At 36.9% G+C, this 17,393-nt stretch overlaps 1 protein-coding gene across 1 annotated transcript in view; it reads left to right on the top strand.

Moving 5' to 3' along the window:
• Positions 1 to 15,408, top strand: part of ankrd26 (ankyrin repeat domain containing 26) — a 131,197-nt gene extending 115,789 nt beyond the window's left edge. The window contains exons 35-40 of the mRNA XM_073059530.1: positions 82 to 317; positions 2,610 to 2,859; positions 4,522 to 4,754; positions 10,214 to 10,463; positions 12,962 to 13,007; positions 13,732 to 15,408. Coding sequence (XP_072915631.1) covers positions 82 to 317; positions 2,610 to 2,859; positions 4,522 to 4,754; positions 10,214 to 10,463; positions 12,962 to 13,007; positions 13,732 to 13,877 — 1,161 coding nt within the window. The 3' untranslated portion in view covers positions 13,878 to 15,408. The remainder of the gene's footprint in view (positions 1 to 81; positions 318 to 2,609; positions 2,860 to 4,521; positions 4,755 to 10,213; positions 10,464 to 12,961; positions 13,008 to 13,731) is intronic.
• The last annotated feature ends 1,985 nt before the right edge of the window (positions 15,409 to 17,393 follow it).

Genomic DNA, 17,393 nt, shown 5'->3' with positions numbered 1-17,393 from the left:
TTCTGTTTTAGTGTTAAATGACCAACCATTTCCAGAAACTTTGTTACGATGTAATATTTAATTGTTCACTCCTCTGTTAAGATCCTTCAAGCCTCCAGTGAAACTTTGGAGGAAATGAAAGCTTCAAATGAATTTGCATCTAGAAGTGAACTGGAACAGAGAAGCAGAGACCTAGAATGGGAGCTGAATAAGCTTAGAACTTCACAACAAGAGACTCTGAGACTTAAAGAATCTGCAGAGAAGGAAATTGAAAGAAACAAAGAATTGTATTCACTACAATCTAAACCATGTAAATCCATTGCAGCACAACTTAATGGGTAAGATTTTTGAAAGATTATTTTCCCTGAGCAAATTATTAAGGGGTTAAAAACAGCAAGGATTTTTTGTTTTGTTTTTAAACAGATATCCAAGTAAAACTACGGTTTGTATAGATAACTGGATAATGGAATCTCTGTGTAAATATGCACAATTGTCCAGTATTCGGGCCTTTGCTAAACATCAAAAACGTATTTGAGTACCTGTAGTTACTAGATGTTTATTGTGTTTTAATATACTCCTTCAGGTCTGATCACATAACAGCTACAAATGGTGTTGAATTAATTGGATAACTTTGATCATGATTTATTAGCAGCAGCTGCTGTACAAAAAGTCTATAAAAACTAAGCACTTATCAGCAAGATGATAAAAAGAAACTAAGTCAGAAAGAGGGAAAGTAAGCATTCCTTGATTTCAAAAAATATATATCCTGAGATGCTCTGCAGCAGTGTTTATGCAATTAGCATATTCTGTAATTGCAAACTAGTAGAATAGACCTTCCTATGTTTCTTTTATTTGTGACTATAAATGAATTCTGAAACTTTAATGTTTGCTGAAAGTGATTTCAGATTAAAAGCTGCCAGGTCATGAGTGAATTTTTACATTATGGACTCTATAGTCTTAAAAAGTAGGTTGGATGACCTAGTTCAGTTATATCTTCAATATTCCCCGCAGTGTTTAAGGAAGATCAGAATTAAAGTTTGAAATTAATTCCTATCTAACACAGGGAAAGAAAAACTAGTGCAGGCTGTTCTAAGTGGCAACAAATTCTCTTATTTAACTTTAATTAAGTGCCTCAGCACAGCAATGATGAGATATGCTCACCATCCATGCACGCTCATTATTTCCATGATTATTACAAATACAGTGGATTCTCGTCAATTGGGATGCATTGGGACAAGTACATTTTGGCCTAATTAAGTGGCTGTCCCATTTATCCGAAGAAATATCGAAATAGTTAAAAAGGTATAAAAAAAGACGAACTACCATTTAACTGAGTAACAATTTATGTATTGAAATGAAATACAGAACAAGCTAGAACACTACCAATACTACTAGAGTACTATAAAACTGTATTAGTTTCTAATAGTTATTGATGGAGGAATCCATCCAGTGTACACTGCCATGTTCTTTTGATTGACTGAACAAAATCAACAAAAACATCCAGTCTAGAAATGGACTACCTTCATACAATGTTTTCGGTGATTGCATCTTCCAAATCTTCATTTTTATTGTAACTTTCAAGATGAATGTTGATACCTTCAAATTCTTTGTAATTAATTTAATATTGATTAATTTTCTAACTTGAAGTAGTGAAATCGTTTCATTTTCATCTCTAAGCTAGAATACATGAAACTGCAGTGAGCAAAGCAGTTCTGAATTGTCCTACTACATACAAGGGGTGATTGATAAGTTTGTGGCCTAAGGTAGAAGGAGTCAATTTTAGAAACCTTAGCACTTTTATTTTTCCTACATTTACACACTTAGTCCAGCGGTCGTGGAGCATACGGATCCCTTCTTTGTAGAAGTCGGCGTCTTGGACCTCCAGAAGTGGTCCACAGCAGGGGGTGATTGATAAGATTGTGACCTAAGGTAGAAGGAGATGAGTTACTAACTTCAAACTTTCTGCATTTTCACTCAAAAAGTTAAACTGCACGTGCATGTAACGAGAGCTGTATAACTCATCTCCTTCTACCTTGGGCCACGAACTTATCAATCACCCCTGCTGTGGACCACTTCTACAAAGAAGGGATCTGTATGCTCCACAACCACTGGACTAAGTGTGTACATGTAGTAGGGGACTATGTTGAAAAATAAATGTGCTAGGTTTTCTATAATTGATTCCTTCTACCTTAGGCCACAGACTTATCAATCATCCCTCATATTTCTTGCTACCACTGTGACAAAAATCACTGCTTTTTGAATACAAACACTTGACAGTTCACTCTAAGCACAGTGTAGAGACTTAACGGCCATGCAGTTGCACATGGGTGACACAAATTAGAAACAGTTTGGCAGCAATCTCTGGTACCAATTAAGTAGTGTCCCAAGTAAATGAAGGGAACCCTACTAATTTCTTGATTGGCTTTTGTTCTTTAAGAATTGTACAAAATAAACGGCTGCCCCAATTAACCGGAATCCACTGTATTGACTTCTAGCTGTCAATATGAGAGATATTGTGTTAATGAATGAATAGCTAATGTCAAAGCCAACTTACACATGGAGCCTGTGAGTTAAGTAGCATATTAGAAATTTACATATTAGTCACTGTTTCCTCTATTTTCTTTCTGCAGATCAAATGAAAGGTTGGCAGAAGCCACAAGTGGGCTGATTAAAGAACATTTTCGTTCAAAATCATTGATTGGTGATAGCAATGAAAATAAAAGTTTAACCACAACATATGTGCAGAATGGGAGCCATCTACAAAGTAGATTGGGTGATGACAGTGATTTGGAAATATCCCACAAAGGTATAGGAAGTAACTTAAATCCAGAAGTGGATGAACTGTCTCCTTACAGAAAAGTAGATTCATACCCCTCTAAGGTCAGTAGTTACCAAAATATACTACTTATGTTCAAATGTTGTTTCCCTCCTGAACATACTATCCTGATATGATTCAAATTTTATTGCACTAGTTCTACATTTGTCACTAATGGGAACATTAATACCTATAACTTAGTAAGAATTTTTCTCTGTAGTGTTAGATACCCTATTTTTTTTTCTGTGACACAAAGCTATTTCCTTGGCATAGATTTTCGCACGAATAGAACTAAAGCCTGCTGCTCAATATTCAATCACAGTAAACAAATTCCAAGAAAAGAAATAAGATTTCTATAATATTTTGGTTAACTGACTGAGTGGTGCCATAACAACAATCTCTCGCTCAATGTTAGCAAGCTTGATTAGTCAGGGCATGGAGGGATACAGGGAGAAGGCAGGAGATTGGGGCTGAGAGGAAAATTGGATCAGCCATGATAAAATGGTGGAGCATACTTGATGGGCCTAATTCTGCTCCTATATGTTATGGTCTTGACAAGGAGCTAATTATGGACCAGGAGGAGGAAACTGGAGGTCCATGAGCAAGTCCTCATCAGGGGATCAAAGGTGAAGATAGTCATCAACTTTGAATTCCTCTGTGTTATCATTTCAGAGGATCTGTCCTGGGCCCAGCACATAATTGCAATTACAAAAAAAGCACAGTAGCGCTTTCCTTAGAAGTTACAAGACTTCAGTATGAGATTAAAAATGTTGACAAACTTCCATAGATGTTAAATGGAGAGGATATTGATTGGCTGGTATGGAAATACTAATGCCGAATGGAAAATCCATAAAAATGACTGAATATAGCCCAGTCCAACATAGGTAAAGCTCTCCCATTGAGTACATTCTACACAGAGCACTGTTGCAGGAAAGTAGCATTCACCATCAGGGATCCCCACTGCCCAGGTCGCGCTCTCTTCTCACTGTTGCCATCAAGAAGGTAAATGAGCCGCAGGGCTCACACCACCAGGTTCAGCAACAGTTATTACCCCTCAACCGGTGGACCAACTTCTCTCAATCTCAAAATCACTAAGCTATTCCCACAACCTAAGGAATAACTCTCAGGGACTCTGTGCCATGTTTTTGATATTTATTGCTTATTTATTTATTTCCTATGGGAAAGGTTTATTATTTATCTTTTTCTTTTTTGTATTTGCAGTTTGTTATCTTTTGTAATTTGATTGCTTGTCCATCCTGTTGGGTGTGGTCTTTCATTGATTCTATTATAGTTCTTGGAGTTACTGAGTATGCCCGCAAGAAAATGAATCTCAAGGTTTTATATGATGACATACATGTACATTGATAATAAATTTGCATTGAACTTTGAACTCAATAAAATGTCATGTGATAAAGAATGGAGCTTATCAGTATCAAGATTACAGCTGAATAAATTAAAAAATAAATTTTTTCAAATTTATCTGCAGACATAAACTGGCCTTGAGAGTTAGTGAGTAAAGTTGGCTTTTGTACACTTAGGCATGTCAAGCTGTGGACATGACCACAACCAGCCACAGACAAGTAATTCACTGCTGTAAAATAGCCTTAGAATGTGATTACTGATAACTTAAGTACTCCATATCTTCGGTTTCAGTATTAAATGACCAATCATTTCCAGAAAATTTTTATTACAATGTAATACTTAATTGTCCACTTTTCTATGTTAAGATTCATCAAACCTCCAATGAAACTTTGGAGGATGCAAAAGCTTCAAATGAGTTTGCATCTGGAAATGAACTGGAACAGAGAAATAGAGACCTAGAATGGAAGCTGAATGAAAGAACTTCCCAACAGGGGAGTCTGAATCTTAAAGAATCTGCAGAGAAGGAAATTGAAAGAAACAAAGAGTTGCATTCACAGCAATCTAAACCATGTAAATCCTTTGCAGCACAGCTTAATGGGTAAGATTTTTGAAAGATTGTTTTCCCTAGACCTTGATGGTTCAAACACGTAAATATGCAATATATGATGTTGAACTATCTTGAGCAAATTATTCAGGGATTAAAAACAACATGGATTATACATTTTTTATAATCCATGTTGTTTTTAATCCCTGAATAATTTTTAAACGGAAATCCAAGTAGAACTACAGTTTGTATAGATAACTGGATAATGAAATGCCCCCTCTGTGTTAATATGGACAATGCACTATTATCCAGTATTCCAGTCTTGCTAAATATCAAAAACGTATTTGAGTACCCGTGGTTACTAGTTGCTTATTGTGGTTTGATATACTCCTTCAGGTTTGATCATATAACATCTACAAATGGTATTGAATTAATTGGATAACTTTGATCATGATTATTAACAGATGCTGCTATACAAAAGGGTAATGAAAACTAAGCACTCATCAGCAAGATGATAAAAGGAAACAAAGGTTTCAAAGGTATATTTAATGTCAGAGAAATGTATACAATATACATCCTGAAATGCTTTTTCTTTGCGACCACCCACAAAAACAGAGTGCCCCCAAAGAATGAATAACAGTTAAATGTTAGAACCCCAAAGTCCTTCCCCAGCTCCACCCCCCCGTGCGTAACTAGCAGCAAAGCAACGATCCCCCCTCCCCCCACCAGCAGAAGAAAAAGCTTTGGCACCCACCACCGAGCACTCAAACATGCAGCAAAGCAACAGCAAAGACACAGACTTGCAGCACCCCGAAGACTGCTCGTTCACCCTCAGAAGAGGGGAAGCAGGCATTCATTGATTAATAAAAACAGACAGACAGACTGACATACTTTATCGATCCCGAAGGAAATTGGGTTTCGTTACAGTCGCACCAACCAAGAATAGTGTAGAAATATAGCAATATAAAACCATAAATAATTAAATAATAATAAGTAAATAAAAATATGCTGAGATGTTCTGCAGCAGTGTTTATGCAATTAACATATTCTGTAATTGCAAACTGTAGTAGAATAGACCTTCCTATATTTCTTTTATTTGTGATTATAAATGAATTCTAAGACTTTAATGTTTACTTAAAGTGATGTCAACTTAAAAGCTGCAAGGTCATGAGTGAAATTTTACATTTTGGGTTCTACACTCTAAACAGTAGGTTTGTGTAATAGGCTGCGCTGATGAAACCTAAAAGACCCAAACCAATTTGAATGTCCAGGAAATGTGGTAATAACTTCAAAATAACTTGAGCCTAATTTACTATCATAAAACAGAAAGCACAAATAAACCTCTCTAAATACTGCGTAGTAAGTTAAAAGATTTCACGGCTCATGATTCTCAGCTGCCATTTGATTGTCACCGTTGTCGGGGGAGCTCCAAATTCTGACTGGCGAAATCACCCTGTGTCCATCCTAGACACCTAGGGGGAAGTCCCAAGAACTGAGTGATAGGTGCCTTAGGCTACATCCACACTAGACCTTATAATTTTGAAAACACCGGTTTCGCGTAAAAATGATAGGTGTCCACACTATGCGTTTTTGAGAATATCTCTATCCACACTGAAATGGAGATTTCAGCGAATTTCCTCCTGCTGCGCATGCACAGGACACATCTACCGAAAACAAGCGACATGTTTGGTGTTGAATCTCGCCGTAAAATTGTGCATTTGTGTAGTTACAGACTAGAAAACCTTACAGTCAGGAGGAGGAGTATAGGAAACTGATACAGGACTTTGTGATATGGTGCAACTCAAACTACCTGCATCTCAATATCACCAAGACCAAGGAGATGGTGGTGGTGGACTTTAGGAGATCTAGGCCTCATATGGAGCCAGTGATCATTAATGGAGAATGTGTGGAGCAGGTTAAGACCTACAAGTATCTGGGAGTACAGTTAGACGAGAAGCTAGACTGGACTGCCAACACAGATGCCTTGTGCAGGAAGGCACAGAGTCTACTGTACTTCCTAAGAAGGTTGGCGTCATTCAATGTCTGTAGTGAGATGCTGAAGATGTTCTATAGGTCAGTTGTGGAGAGCGCCCTCTTCTTTGTGGTGGCGTGTTGGGGAGGAAGCATTAAGAAGAGGGACGCCTCACGTCTTAATAAGCTGGTAAGGAAGGCGGGCTCTGTCGTGGGCAAAGTACTGGAGAGTTTAACATCGGTAGCTGAGCGAAGGGCGCTGAGTAGGCTACGGTCAATTATGGATAACTCTGAACATCCTCTACATAGCACCATCCAGAGACAGAGAAGCAGTTTCAGCGACAGGTTACTGTCGATGCAATGCTCCTCAGACAGGATGAAGAGGTCAATACTCCCCAATGCCATTAGGCTTTACAATTCTACCGCCAGGACTTAGAACTTTTTAAAAGCTATTATTAATGCTTTTTGAGATAGTGATTTAGATGCATATCATATTTTTTTTACTGAGTTAAGTATTGTATGTAATTAGTTTTGCTACAACAAGTGTATGGGACATTGGAAAAAAGTTGAATTTCCCCATGGGGATGAATAAAGTATCTATCTATCTATCTATCTATCTAAAACGACGGACAGCTGTTGGCTGTCTCGCAGGAGAACTTTAAAAATAAAAAAAAACAAATACTGGAACGTACGGCGGTAACTGACAGGGAGTTCACGGACAGATTGACCCAGCTGACGACGAACATTGAAAAACTGACTAACTCTGTTGCATTAATAAAGCACCTTGTTAAATGTGTAAAACATGTCTTCATCGGTGTTATCTTGTATTTCCATACAATGTTACATTAGGCTGTTACACATCTATTGACAAAGAAGTACTTGCATAAATAGGTAAACCACCTTCATACGAGCAAGGACAGAAAACAGCAAAGTGAGTACAGTATACTTATTTATTCAGTAAGTTATGGGTCAAAGTATTTGGTGAGTACATTTCTAACTCGTCTGGCTTCAGTCTCGTCGTCTGTTCTGAAATTGTTAGGTTGCATTCAAGAAAACAATGAAATAGCGCGCTGCCGTCTGACAGCGTTTTCAAAAAGCTCCAGTTTCAGGAGATGAAAACGCCGTTTTAGTGTGGACGGAGGGTAAAAATGAAGACAAAAAGCTTCGGTTACAGATTTATCCAGCGTAGTGTGGATATAACCTTAATCTGAAGCATTGAGAGAGACGCAGAGAGAGATAAATTCTTTGGTCTTTTGTTCTGATGCTACCAAATCCTGAGGCTATTAACAAACACCTAACGACTCTGAGGTGTAAGAATATAACTGCTATTAACAAACATTTAATAAATCTACAGTACTTAATGTGTACGGGCACCTTACATGCTGCAAGTTTACAAAGAGTTAAAGTGTTTCTTGGAATTGTTCAGATTTTCATCTAATATTTTTCAAAGTTTAATGCAGCACAACACAGTTGGATGACCTAGTTCAGCTGTATCTCCAATATTCCCTACAGTGTTTCAGGAAGATAAAATTAAAGTTTGAAATTCATTCAAAACTAACACAGGAAAAGAAAAACTAGTGCAGTCTGTTCCAAATAGTAACAAATTCCCTTGTTTAGCTTTACAGCACAGAAATGAGGAGGTATACCCACCATCTATACATGCTCATTATTTCCATAATGATTACAAATACAGTGGATTCTGGTTAATAGGGACACATTTTGGCCTAATTAAGTGGCTGCCCCAGTTAGCCAAAGATGCACAGAAATTGTTAAAAAGTTATATTAAAAAAATAGACAAACCACCATTTAAATGAGTAACAATTTATGGATTTAAATGAAATAGAAAACAGATTAGAACACTACCAATACTATTACAATACTATAAAACTGTGTATTAGTTTCTTTTAGGCAATGTCCACACTACACCGGATAAATCCGTAACCAAAGCTTTTTCTCTTCGTTTAGACCCTCCGTCCACACTAAAACGGCGTTTTAGTCCACCGAAAACTGAGCTTTTCTAAAACGCTCTCCAGGGTGTGTAATTTTGAAGACGCCGGATTGGCCGGAGCAGTGTGGACGGGATAACCGGAGAAATCTAAAAACACTGTCATGACATGCCGGAACAGATGCAGGCGGCAGCGCGCCATTTCATTGTTTTCTTGAACGCAACCTAACAATTTCAGAACAGACAGCAACGAGACTGAAACCAGAAGAGTTAGAAATGTACTCACCAAATACTTTGACCCATAACTTACTGAATAAATAAGTATACTGTACTCACTTTGCTGTTTTCTGTCCTTGCTCGTATGAAGGTGGTTTACCTATTTATGCAAGTACTTCTTTGACAATAGATGTGTAACAGCCTAATGTAACATTGTATGGAAATACAAGATAATACTGATGCAGACATGTTTTTTACATTTAACAAGGGGCTTTATTAATGCAACAGTTAGTCAGTTTTTCAATGTTCGTCGTCAGCCGGGTCATACTGTCCTTGAACTCCCTGTCGGTTGCCTCTGTACGCTCCAGTATTTTTTTTTAGTGTTAAGTCCTCCTGTGCGTGAGCCAACAGCTGTCCCTCGTTTAAGTTTTTCTAGTCTATAACTGAACAAATGCGCACCATCTTTCACGGCGAGATTCGACACCAATCATGTCGCTTGTTTTCGGTAGATGTGTCCTGCGCTTGCGCAGTAGGAGGAGATTCACCCAAATCTCTGTTTCAATGTGGACAGAGATATTTTCAAAAACGCTTGGTGTGGACGCCTATTGTTTTTATGCGAAACCGGCGTTTTCAAAATTATCCAGTCTAGTGTGACGTAGCCTTAGTTATCGGTGGAGGAATTCATCCAGTGTACGCTGCCATGTTCTTTTGATTGACTGTAAGTGAACAGAAATCAACAGACACCCAGTGCAGAGAATGGACTGCCTTCATGCAATGCTTTTGGCGATTGCATCTTCCAGACCTCCATTTCTATTGTAACGTTCAAGATGAATGTTCAAGTTCTTCGTGGTTCCTAACTTGTTTAAGTAGTGACTTTGTTTCATTTTTACTCCTGGCCATTTCTGGCATCTCCAAGCCAGAAAGCATGAAACTGCAGTAAGTAAAGCAATTCTGAATTGTCTTGTTTTACACAACAATCAGTGACAAAAATCACTGATTTTTGAACACAAACACACAACTGTTCACTCTAAGCAAGGTGCAGTGTTTAACAACCACTTAAGCGCACGCAAGTGAGGCTACTTAGAAATTGGCAACAATCTCCTGTCCCAGTTAAGTGGGTTGTCCCAAATAAACAAAGGTAATCCTGGCTAATTTCTTGGTTCTTTAAGAATTATTTGAAATAAGTGGCTGCCGCAATAAACCAGAGTCCACTGTACTGACTTTTGGTTATTAATATGAGACAAATTCAGAGATTTTAAACAATATTAAATCAATTATTATACATTTTTGTCAAAGCCAACTTTCACCTGGTGCCTTTGAGTTAAGTAGTTTATTGGAAATTTATAGACTAGTCACTGTTGTTTTTATTTTCTTTCTGCAGATCCGATGAAAGGTTAGCAGAAGGCACAACTGAGCTGCTCAGAGAACACTTTTGTTCAAAATCATTGATTGGTGATAGCATTAAAAATGGAAATTTAACCACAACATGGGCTCAGAATGGGAGCCATCTGCAAAGTAGATTGGGTAATGGCAGTGACTTGAGAATTTCCCACAAAGGTATAGGAAGTAACTTAAATCGAGAAGAGGATGAACTGCTTCCCAGCAGAAAAGTAGAGTCGTACCTTTCTGAGGTCAGTAGTTACCAAAATATACTTTATATGATTCAAATTTTATTGCAATAGTTTCTACATTTGTCACTAATGGTAATATTTATACCAGTAACTTGGTAAGAACTTTTCTCTGCAGTGTTAGATACCCTATTTTTAACTGTAATTCAAAACAATGAACAATTTATTTCCATGGCAGACTTTCACATTAGTAGTCAGAAGTAAAACCTGCTCCTGAATAGCCAATCACATTAAACAAATTCCAAGAGAAGAAATAAAACTTGTATATTTTAGTTAACTATGTGTTGAGTGGTGTCACAACTACAATTTCAGCAATGTCAGCAAGATCAAGCAGCTGATTATTGACTTCAGGAAGAGGAAGACGAGATCCATGAGCCAGTCCAGTAATATGTGAACAAACACTGAACCATGCTGTACACCGCCTGTCTCTCAGAAAATAGCTGATTTATTCCTGTTCTTTGTTTCCTGCCTGCCAATTCATATTCGCTACAGTACATTCAACAAAATCCCATATGCTTTAATTTTGTGTATTAATCCCTTATTAGTACTTTATATCTTCAAAGAGCTTTCAGTAAACTCACAACTACCGGCATACTCAATAATCTCCTTTTCCTAAATTTACACTTTGTCTAGTGCTGTTAACTGCTTTCAAATACTCTAGTAGACTCCCATGATTATCATTGCTGATCCTACAGTCAGACCCATAAAGTAATGTTTCTGTTTGTCAATCAATCTTAGCCAACTCTCACCTTTAACGATCAGTCTTTTTGACAATGCATAGTGTGTCAAGAGAAATTAGCATGGACAATGGACAGTGCTTAACATTAGTGCTCATTGTATCGATGTGTTGCTACTATAAATAGCCTTTAACTCCTCCAATGCAAATATTGTTACCAATATTATAAATGGGATTAGAATTGCTGAAATTTTCTGATACGATTAAGCATTAGGCAATACCACATCCATCACTGCATTTTAGTTGTATTTTTTTGACATCTGATAGACAGGCTACATCCCTGCTAGACTACATATTACAGTGCCAGATAACACTAAGCCCTGTCATCATTATCATCATCAGTAGAAGTCGCATTAACCTGTATTATCAATGTCTTTCTGAAGAAGCATTCAATATAATTACATTTTGTAATGCAATACAGAACCCACCTTCCTTTAGCAAATAGAACCCATTTGTGCTTAGTTTACAGCAGTTTCACAAGCTCTCCAGACAAGGGGATTTGGGTACCAAAGGGGTAGTATTCACTTAGAAAGTTAAATTTGTTTATCATCCCAAGCATCTCCTCCTTTATAGCGAATTACCAACAGCAACTCTGGAAGCACGAAAATGGTGTTGTAAAACAGAGGAGAATAAATTTAATGAAGTATTGGACCAAATTTTATAAATGCAAACCTCGGAATGCTTTTCAAATGTGCTTCAGACTAAAGTACCCACTTCATTACATTCTTCCCATGTGATATGCTGAATAGTTGCCACCAAAATAGATAGATAGATAGATAGATACTTTATTCATCCCCATGGGGAAATTCAACTTTTTTTGCAATGTCCCATACACTTGTTGTAGCAAAACTAATTACATACAATACTTAACTCAGTAAAAAATATGATATGCATCTAAATCACTATCTCAAAAAGCATTAATAATAGCTTTTAAAGAGTTCTTAAGTCCTGGCGGTAGAATTGTAAAGCCTAATGGCATTGGGGAGTATTGACCTCTTCATCCTGTCTGAGGAGCATTGCATCGATAGTAACCTGTCGCTGAAACTGCTTCTCTGTCTCTGGATGGTGCTATGTAGAGGATGTTCAGAGTTATCCATAATTGACCGTAGCCTACTCAGCGCCCTTCGCTCAGCTACCGATGTTAAACTCTCCAGTACTTTGCCCACAACAGAGCCCGCCTTCCTTACCAGCTTATTAAGACGTGAGGCGTCCCTCTTCTTAATGCTTCCTCCCGAACACGCCACCACAAAGAAGAGGGCGCTCTCCACAACTGACCTATAGAACATCTTCAGCCATCTCTCACAGAAGCTGCAGAAACATTGTACTTCCTTGATTTAATGTTTTAATAAAAATAGGTAAAAACTCAGTCCCACATAATTTTGCAGCCCACAACAAAGTGCTTGATCGCATTCACAATGTGTATCTGCTCGAGACTTGATATTGGTGCATTTTTTTTTCTGTCAAATCTCAATCCATTCTGTTGCATATCTTTTACAAATCATTTTTATTATTTTTGTTTTGTATTTTTGTGGAAACTCCGCCAAGTTTGAAGGTGAGCAACCACAGCTGTGCCAGAAAGGAATAAAATATCAGCAGGAAGAAACTTGAAATTAATTCATCATATCTTAAGAAAGAAATGTTACTGATTTTACTTCATTCCTCTTAAAACCACAAGAACATTTGCACTTTTAGTTTTTTGTCTAATTCATTATTTTTCAGTTTCCAAAAAGCAAAATAAATTACATTCATCTATTTATCATTTCAGATGCGGGATGAATTGAGGAAAAGTATTAACAAAGAGCTTGCTCAAGGTAATAAAAGGGAATGTAGAACATATATTATTTAATTACTGGACTAATTTTAAACACAGCCTGCTGGTAATTCTAAGCTCTTAATATTAAAATAAAGTACCGTATTTGAAGTTGTAGGTGTAACTTGGTAAGCGTAGTTACGTTAGGTGTAACTATATTGAAATTCTAGTTTCAGAAAAATGTTGTTGCATAATTTATATCAAATATTATACATTTCTGTAATTACTGTATAAAAGCAGCCTTTTAGCTCCATACTCCTTTTCTTTTCTCCCCCTCATTTTTCCTTTATCATTAGGTAACCTGTTTATAAATTGTGTTTGGAAATAACCTGCATTGATTTGCCTTTCTTAATGCTCGTTTCTCCTTCTCTAATTGAACATGGAATTTCAGAAATGGTCCATCGAACCAAACTGTATTTTGAAAAATACCAGACGAATAAGCAAAATAGTTTGACGACCCTTTCTTTTACTTTGCCTTCATTGAAGTGGTCGTAAAGTGTGCTAGGGGCTATGGGAAGGATCAAAACTTTTAATTTTAAGGGTAAAAGTACAGTAAGTGTTTTAGAAGAATGGATGTAAAGGAGCATGTAGAACAACGTGCTAGAATGGAGAGGCAAGTCTACATGAATCATTCATACAACTGAATCAAAAGTTGCTTTGAGAATATAGGTGGCATCTTTAGAAAGCAGTTTCAATTAAACTAATGTCTAAAATTTGTGTTCCAGCCTATGCCGATTTGGATGTGTGTTCACATATCTCACCTATGGGATCTACTAGTTTCTCCCTGACAAATTCAAACCAAATTCAGGATCCTCTAACTACAAGCATAGCACAGTACCGGAAGGTTTTAAAGGACAATTACCTGATTTGAATCGCACCATATATTTAATATTAAGATCCTATATAAAGCAGGTCAGAATTACATATTGTATGTATTCATCCAATAATAGTTTGTTAATATAATCAATACATTAGTTAATTGATTAAAATGTTAAATTTTATATTTCTGCAATTTTTTGCTCAGGAATATTTTTGTGTAAATTACTCTACAGGACTTATTTTTATTGTTGCAGATGTTGCAATGCCAATACTGACAGAACTGTTTCTTATAACTATTAACATTCATTATTTGAATAAGAAACATTTTATCAAAGTGCATCTTAATCACAAACTGTTCCAAAACTGATTTTGTAAATAATACCTTGGTAAAATTGCCATATGCTTGATGTTTATTTCATTGTCATACTGTATTTATTCTACACTAGTTTACCTTGTGAAATAATGCCAAGATTTTAAGAACTTGTTTTGGTACATGGTACAAAGGCATTGCACTGTACAAGTTTTCTTGTATGATACAAGAATTCATTTAGTGTAGGAAGTTTAATATTTTGAGCATGTATTATCACAATAATACTATAAACAACCCAGTTATTTTTAAACCCATCTTATAACATTGTCTTTAAATGCAGCCTCTAATCATCGAGTAAAATAAGTATCATCAAATGGACCTAAGAATTTTAATTAATATTTTCCATACTCATGTGATGCTTTGATTATTCCAACCAAAAAAAACCCATTCCATGATCTCTGAACCTCATGCAATATATTTTGGTGGAAAAAAAATTGTCCACAGAATTAATTGGCTCAGTTATCAAAATTAAACAAGTTTAATAAAATTCACTGGTTCTTATATAAATGGATCCTATTGAAAAACATTTAATTCCATGTAAGTAGCATTTCCGTTTTATTGACAGTTTTTAAATTCATTGTTTGTTTACATACATCCACTGAGTCCAACAGAGAGGCAGCTTTATTGAGATGGTGCCATCTGCTGGAATAACTGCTTCCTGTAAACTGGTGCTTTCAAAATGCCATTGGCTGCAGTGGGTCTATCTACCTCAGAAGTGATGTCTCTTTTATAAGTGTTGATTTGTAAAAGTTGATCAAGCACAACCACCAGCAAGTGTGTCTTCCTTCTCTCCTTTAACCCATCCATTCCAATGTCACCTCTAGTATTTCCAGTATCCTGAAAATTGTGACATTGAATTGTGTAAATATCCAATACAACATCCTCCTTAACTTTTTGCAATAGTGTTGAAATGAGGTTAATGTTTAAAAAATCTTCAGAAATGATAAACTATATTTATACTTTGAGTGTTCATTTCGGTGGATTCACAAAGCAGATGTCAAATTTATACAATTGGTACAATGTGAACTGGAGACTGTTTATTATTCACTCTTGTCTGAATAAATAAAAGATTATTAAATTCTCTGGGTATATTTAAAATATAGAATCTTAATTTCATGAATATTTTAAATATGGTGTATTTCCTTTAAAATCATAAACCATTTTATGTCTTGTTCTTGTCACATTCTGAATTTTTTCCATTACAAGTTTACTTTCTACCTTTGGCAAAATAAAATGCCACGTTTTCCTGTATTTGTTTATTTTCCCTTGCTGGTTTCAAGGGAGAAAGATTGTCTTTTCGTTCTGTGTGCAGTATTGAACTTTATTTGCTTTTCCACTTTTTTCAGTTAAAGTGATTGGCTTCACATTTTTCCAGCACTCATTTCATACCATTAGTCCACCTGTGTGACTTGATTGTATATACACTCTCTATATACTTTCAAATCACACATTAAACTTTATAGTATCTGCATTCTGTTTGTTACAAATGATCCTCTTGTCAAAATCATTTGCTGAGACCTTTGTGTTTCTGCACAGATACAGCTATGATTCCTGCAGTGGCACATTAGGGAGTGGGAGCAAAGCTACATGGTTGTGAAACATGCAAACTTCACACAGCAGGTCAGCAATGAACTTGGGTCCTTGGCACTAGCTGTGACACCCCTGTGCCTTCAACAGAAACCCACATCACCCACTTCAAACTTTGTGACTTGAATTCAGCTCTGATTGTATTGACCCATTTTCACACAGCTTACATAGCAATCCATATTTTTTTTTATACAGTTCTGTTTTCTAACTTTATCTGCTCATATTCTTTCAGCAAAACCATATTTGCTCTGGTTTCTGCATGACTTATGATCGTTATGGTGATCATTATGATGGAGTTATGATGCCTAACTCCAAACAGATATGCATGTAACATAGCTTTTGGGATTCACAATCATTCATGGCTGCAGAGAAGAGTATCTATCCCTCTTCTGTTGCACCTCAAGGTCAGAAATTATTTGCTTCCACTTCTACTGCTGTAGGTTCTGAGATGGTGAACAATGTAAATGTGGGACCCACAAACTCTACCATAAATAGAGCAAAAGATATTTAATAGGACACAAAAGGGTAGACCTTCAGAGTTGATACACTCTTATCATTCATACTGGGCATGTATGGATGTCCAGTTCATGGACAAGCCCTTCAACCTAAATGACAGCTTTAATTTTACCTTCCTTTTTCGGTTTTTTAAAGTACAATCAGAAATGGGCTATTCAATCCAACTGAAGTGTAGTGGAGTGTTGGAAAAGAGAGGAGAGAGAGATACCGCTTCTACCTCTTCCAATGATTCTGAGTGAAGCACAGAGAGATCTGTATTTACTGACAATTACCTTTATTGTTCAAACTAACAAATACGTGAATTCATATACTAAATACCTTGTGTGCACAACTGCTAAGTACCCCTGACTCCTGGATAGTCAAAGAATAGCAAAGGTATTACCCGGGCGGAGGAATTTACACTGGCCAGGCGCTCCTTGTTCTTCGTGGTCCCGACTCACTCTCCACGTGTTCACTCAGGGTTCTTCTCGCTTGTGTCTGCGATGGTTATTCTTCGAAGTTACCGCCACCGGCGCACACAAAGCATCCACTTTTATATCCATTGCTTATCAATTCAAATGTCGCATTCCCATGTCATTGGTCGCAGGTCATATGTCTGGCCTTTAACACCTGGCTCTGGTCCAAGCAGCCTCCATCTATTGTCCTTTCTACATCAAGGGACAGTTGTTGACTCATGGCTCTTTGTTCTCAGTCAGCAATGAGCTTGAATCACCTCAGGCATTCACAAGTCTGCATGTTCTAGCCAACCAAAGAACACCTCACAAACAACTCCTTATTTGGAAATGACCTCCAGTCCAGCAGATTACCTGGTCTTTGTGTCTTCTTTAAAACACTAATCAAGTCCAGCATGTCAAACTCACAAAATGGAGAATCGAGTGTCTTCACAAAATAGTAGCCTCCATCCCGCAAGCACACGGCAAGAACAAAAACTGTTTCCACTGTCCTTGATTCATTTGAATTCACTGATTTGAAGATTGTCATTCTTTCTGGCCAACAGGAGTTTATGCCCTATGTGAGCATCATAGCTCTTGTCCTGATATCTGCAGGTTTTTGGGAGATTTTCCAATTGCTAAGTGAAGAGGAGGATTTATCTCA

The sequence above is a fragment of the Hemitrygon akajei genome, chromosome 10, assembly GCF_048418815.1.
Source record: "Hemitrygon akajei chromosome 10, sHemAka1.3, whole genome shotgun sequence".
Classification (NCBI taxonomy): Eukaryota; Metazoa; Chordata; class Chondrichthyes; order Myliobatiformes; family Dasyatidae; genus Hemitrygon; species Hemitrygon akajei.
This window is presented reverse-complemented; position numbering and strand designations above follow the sequence as displayed.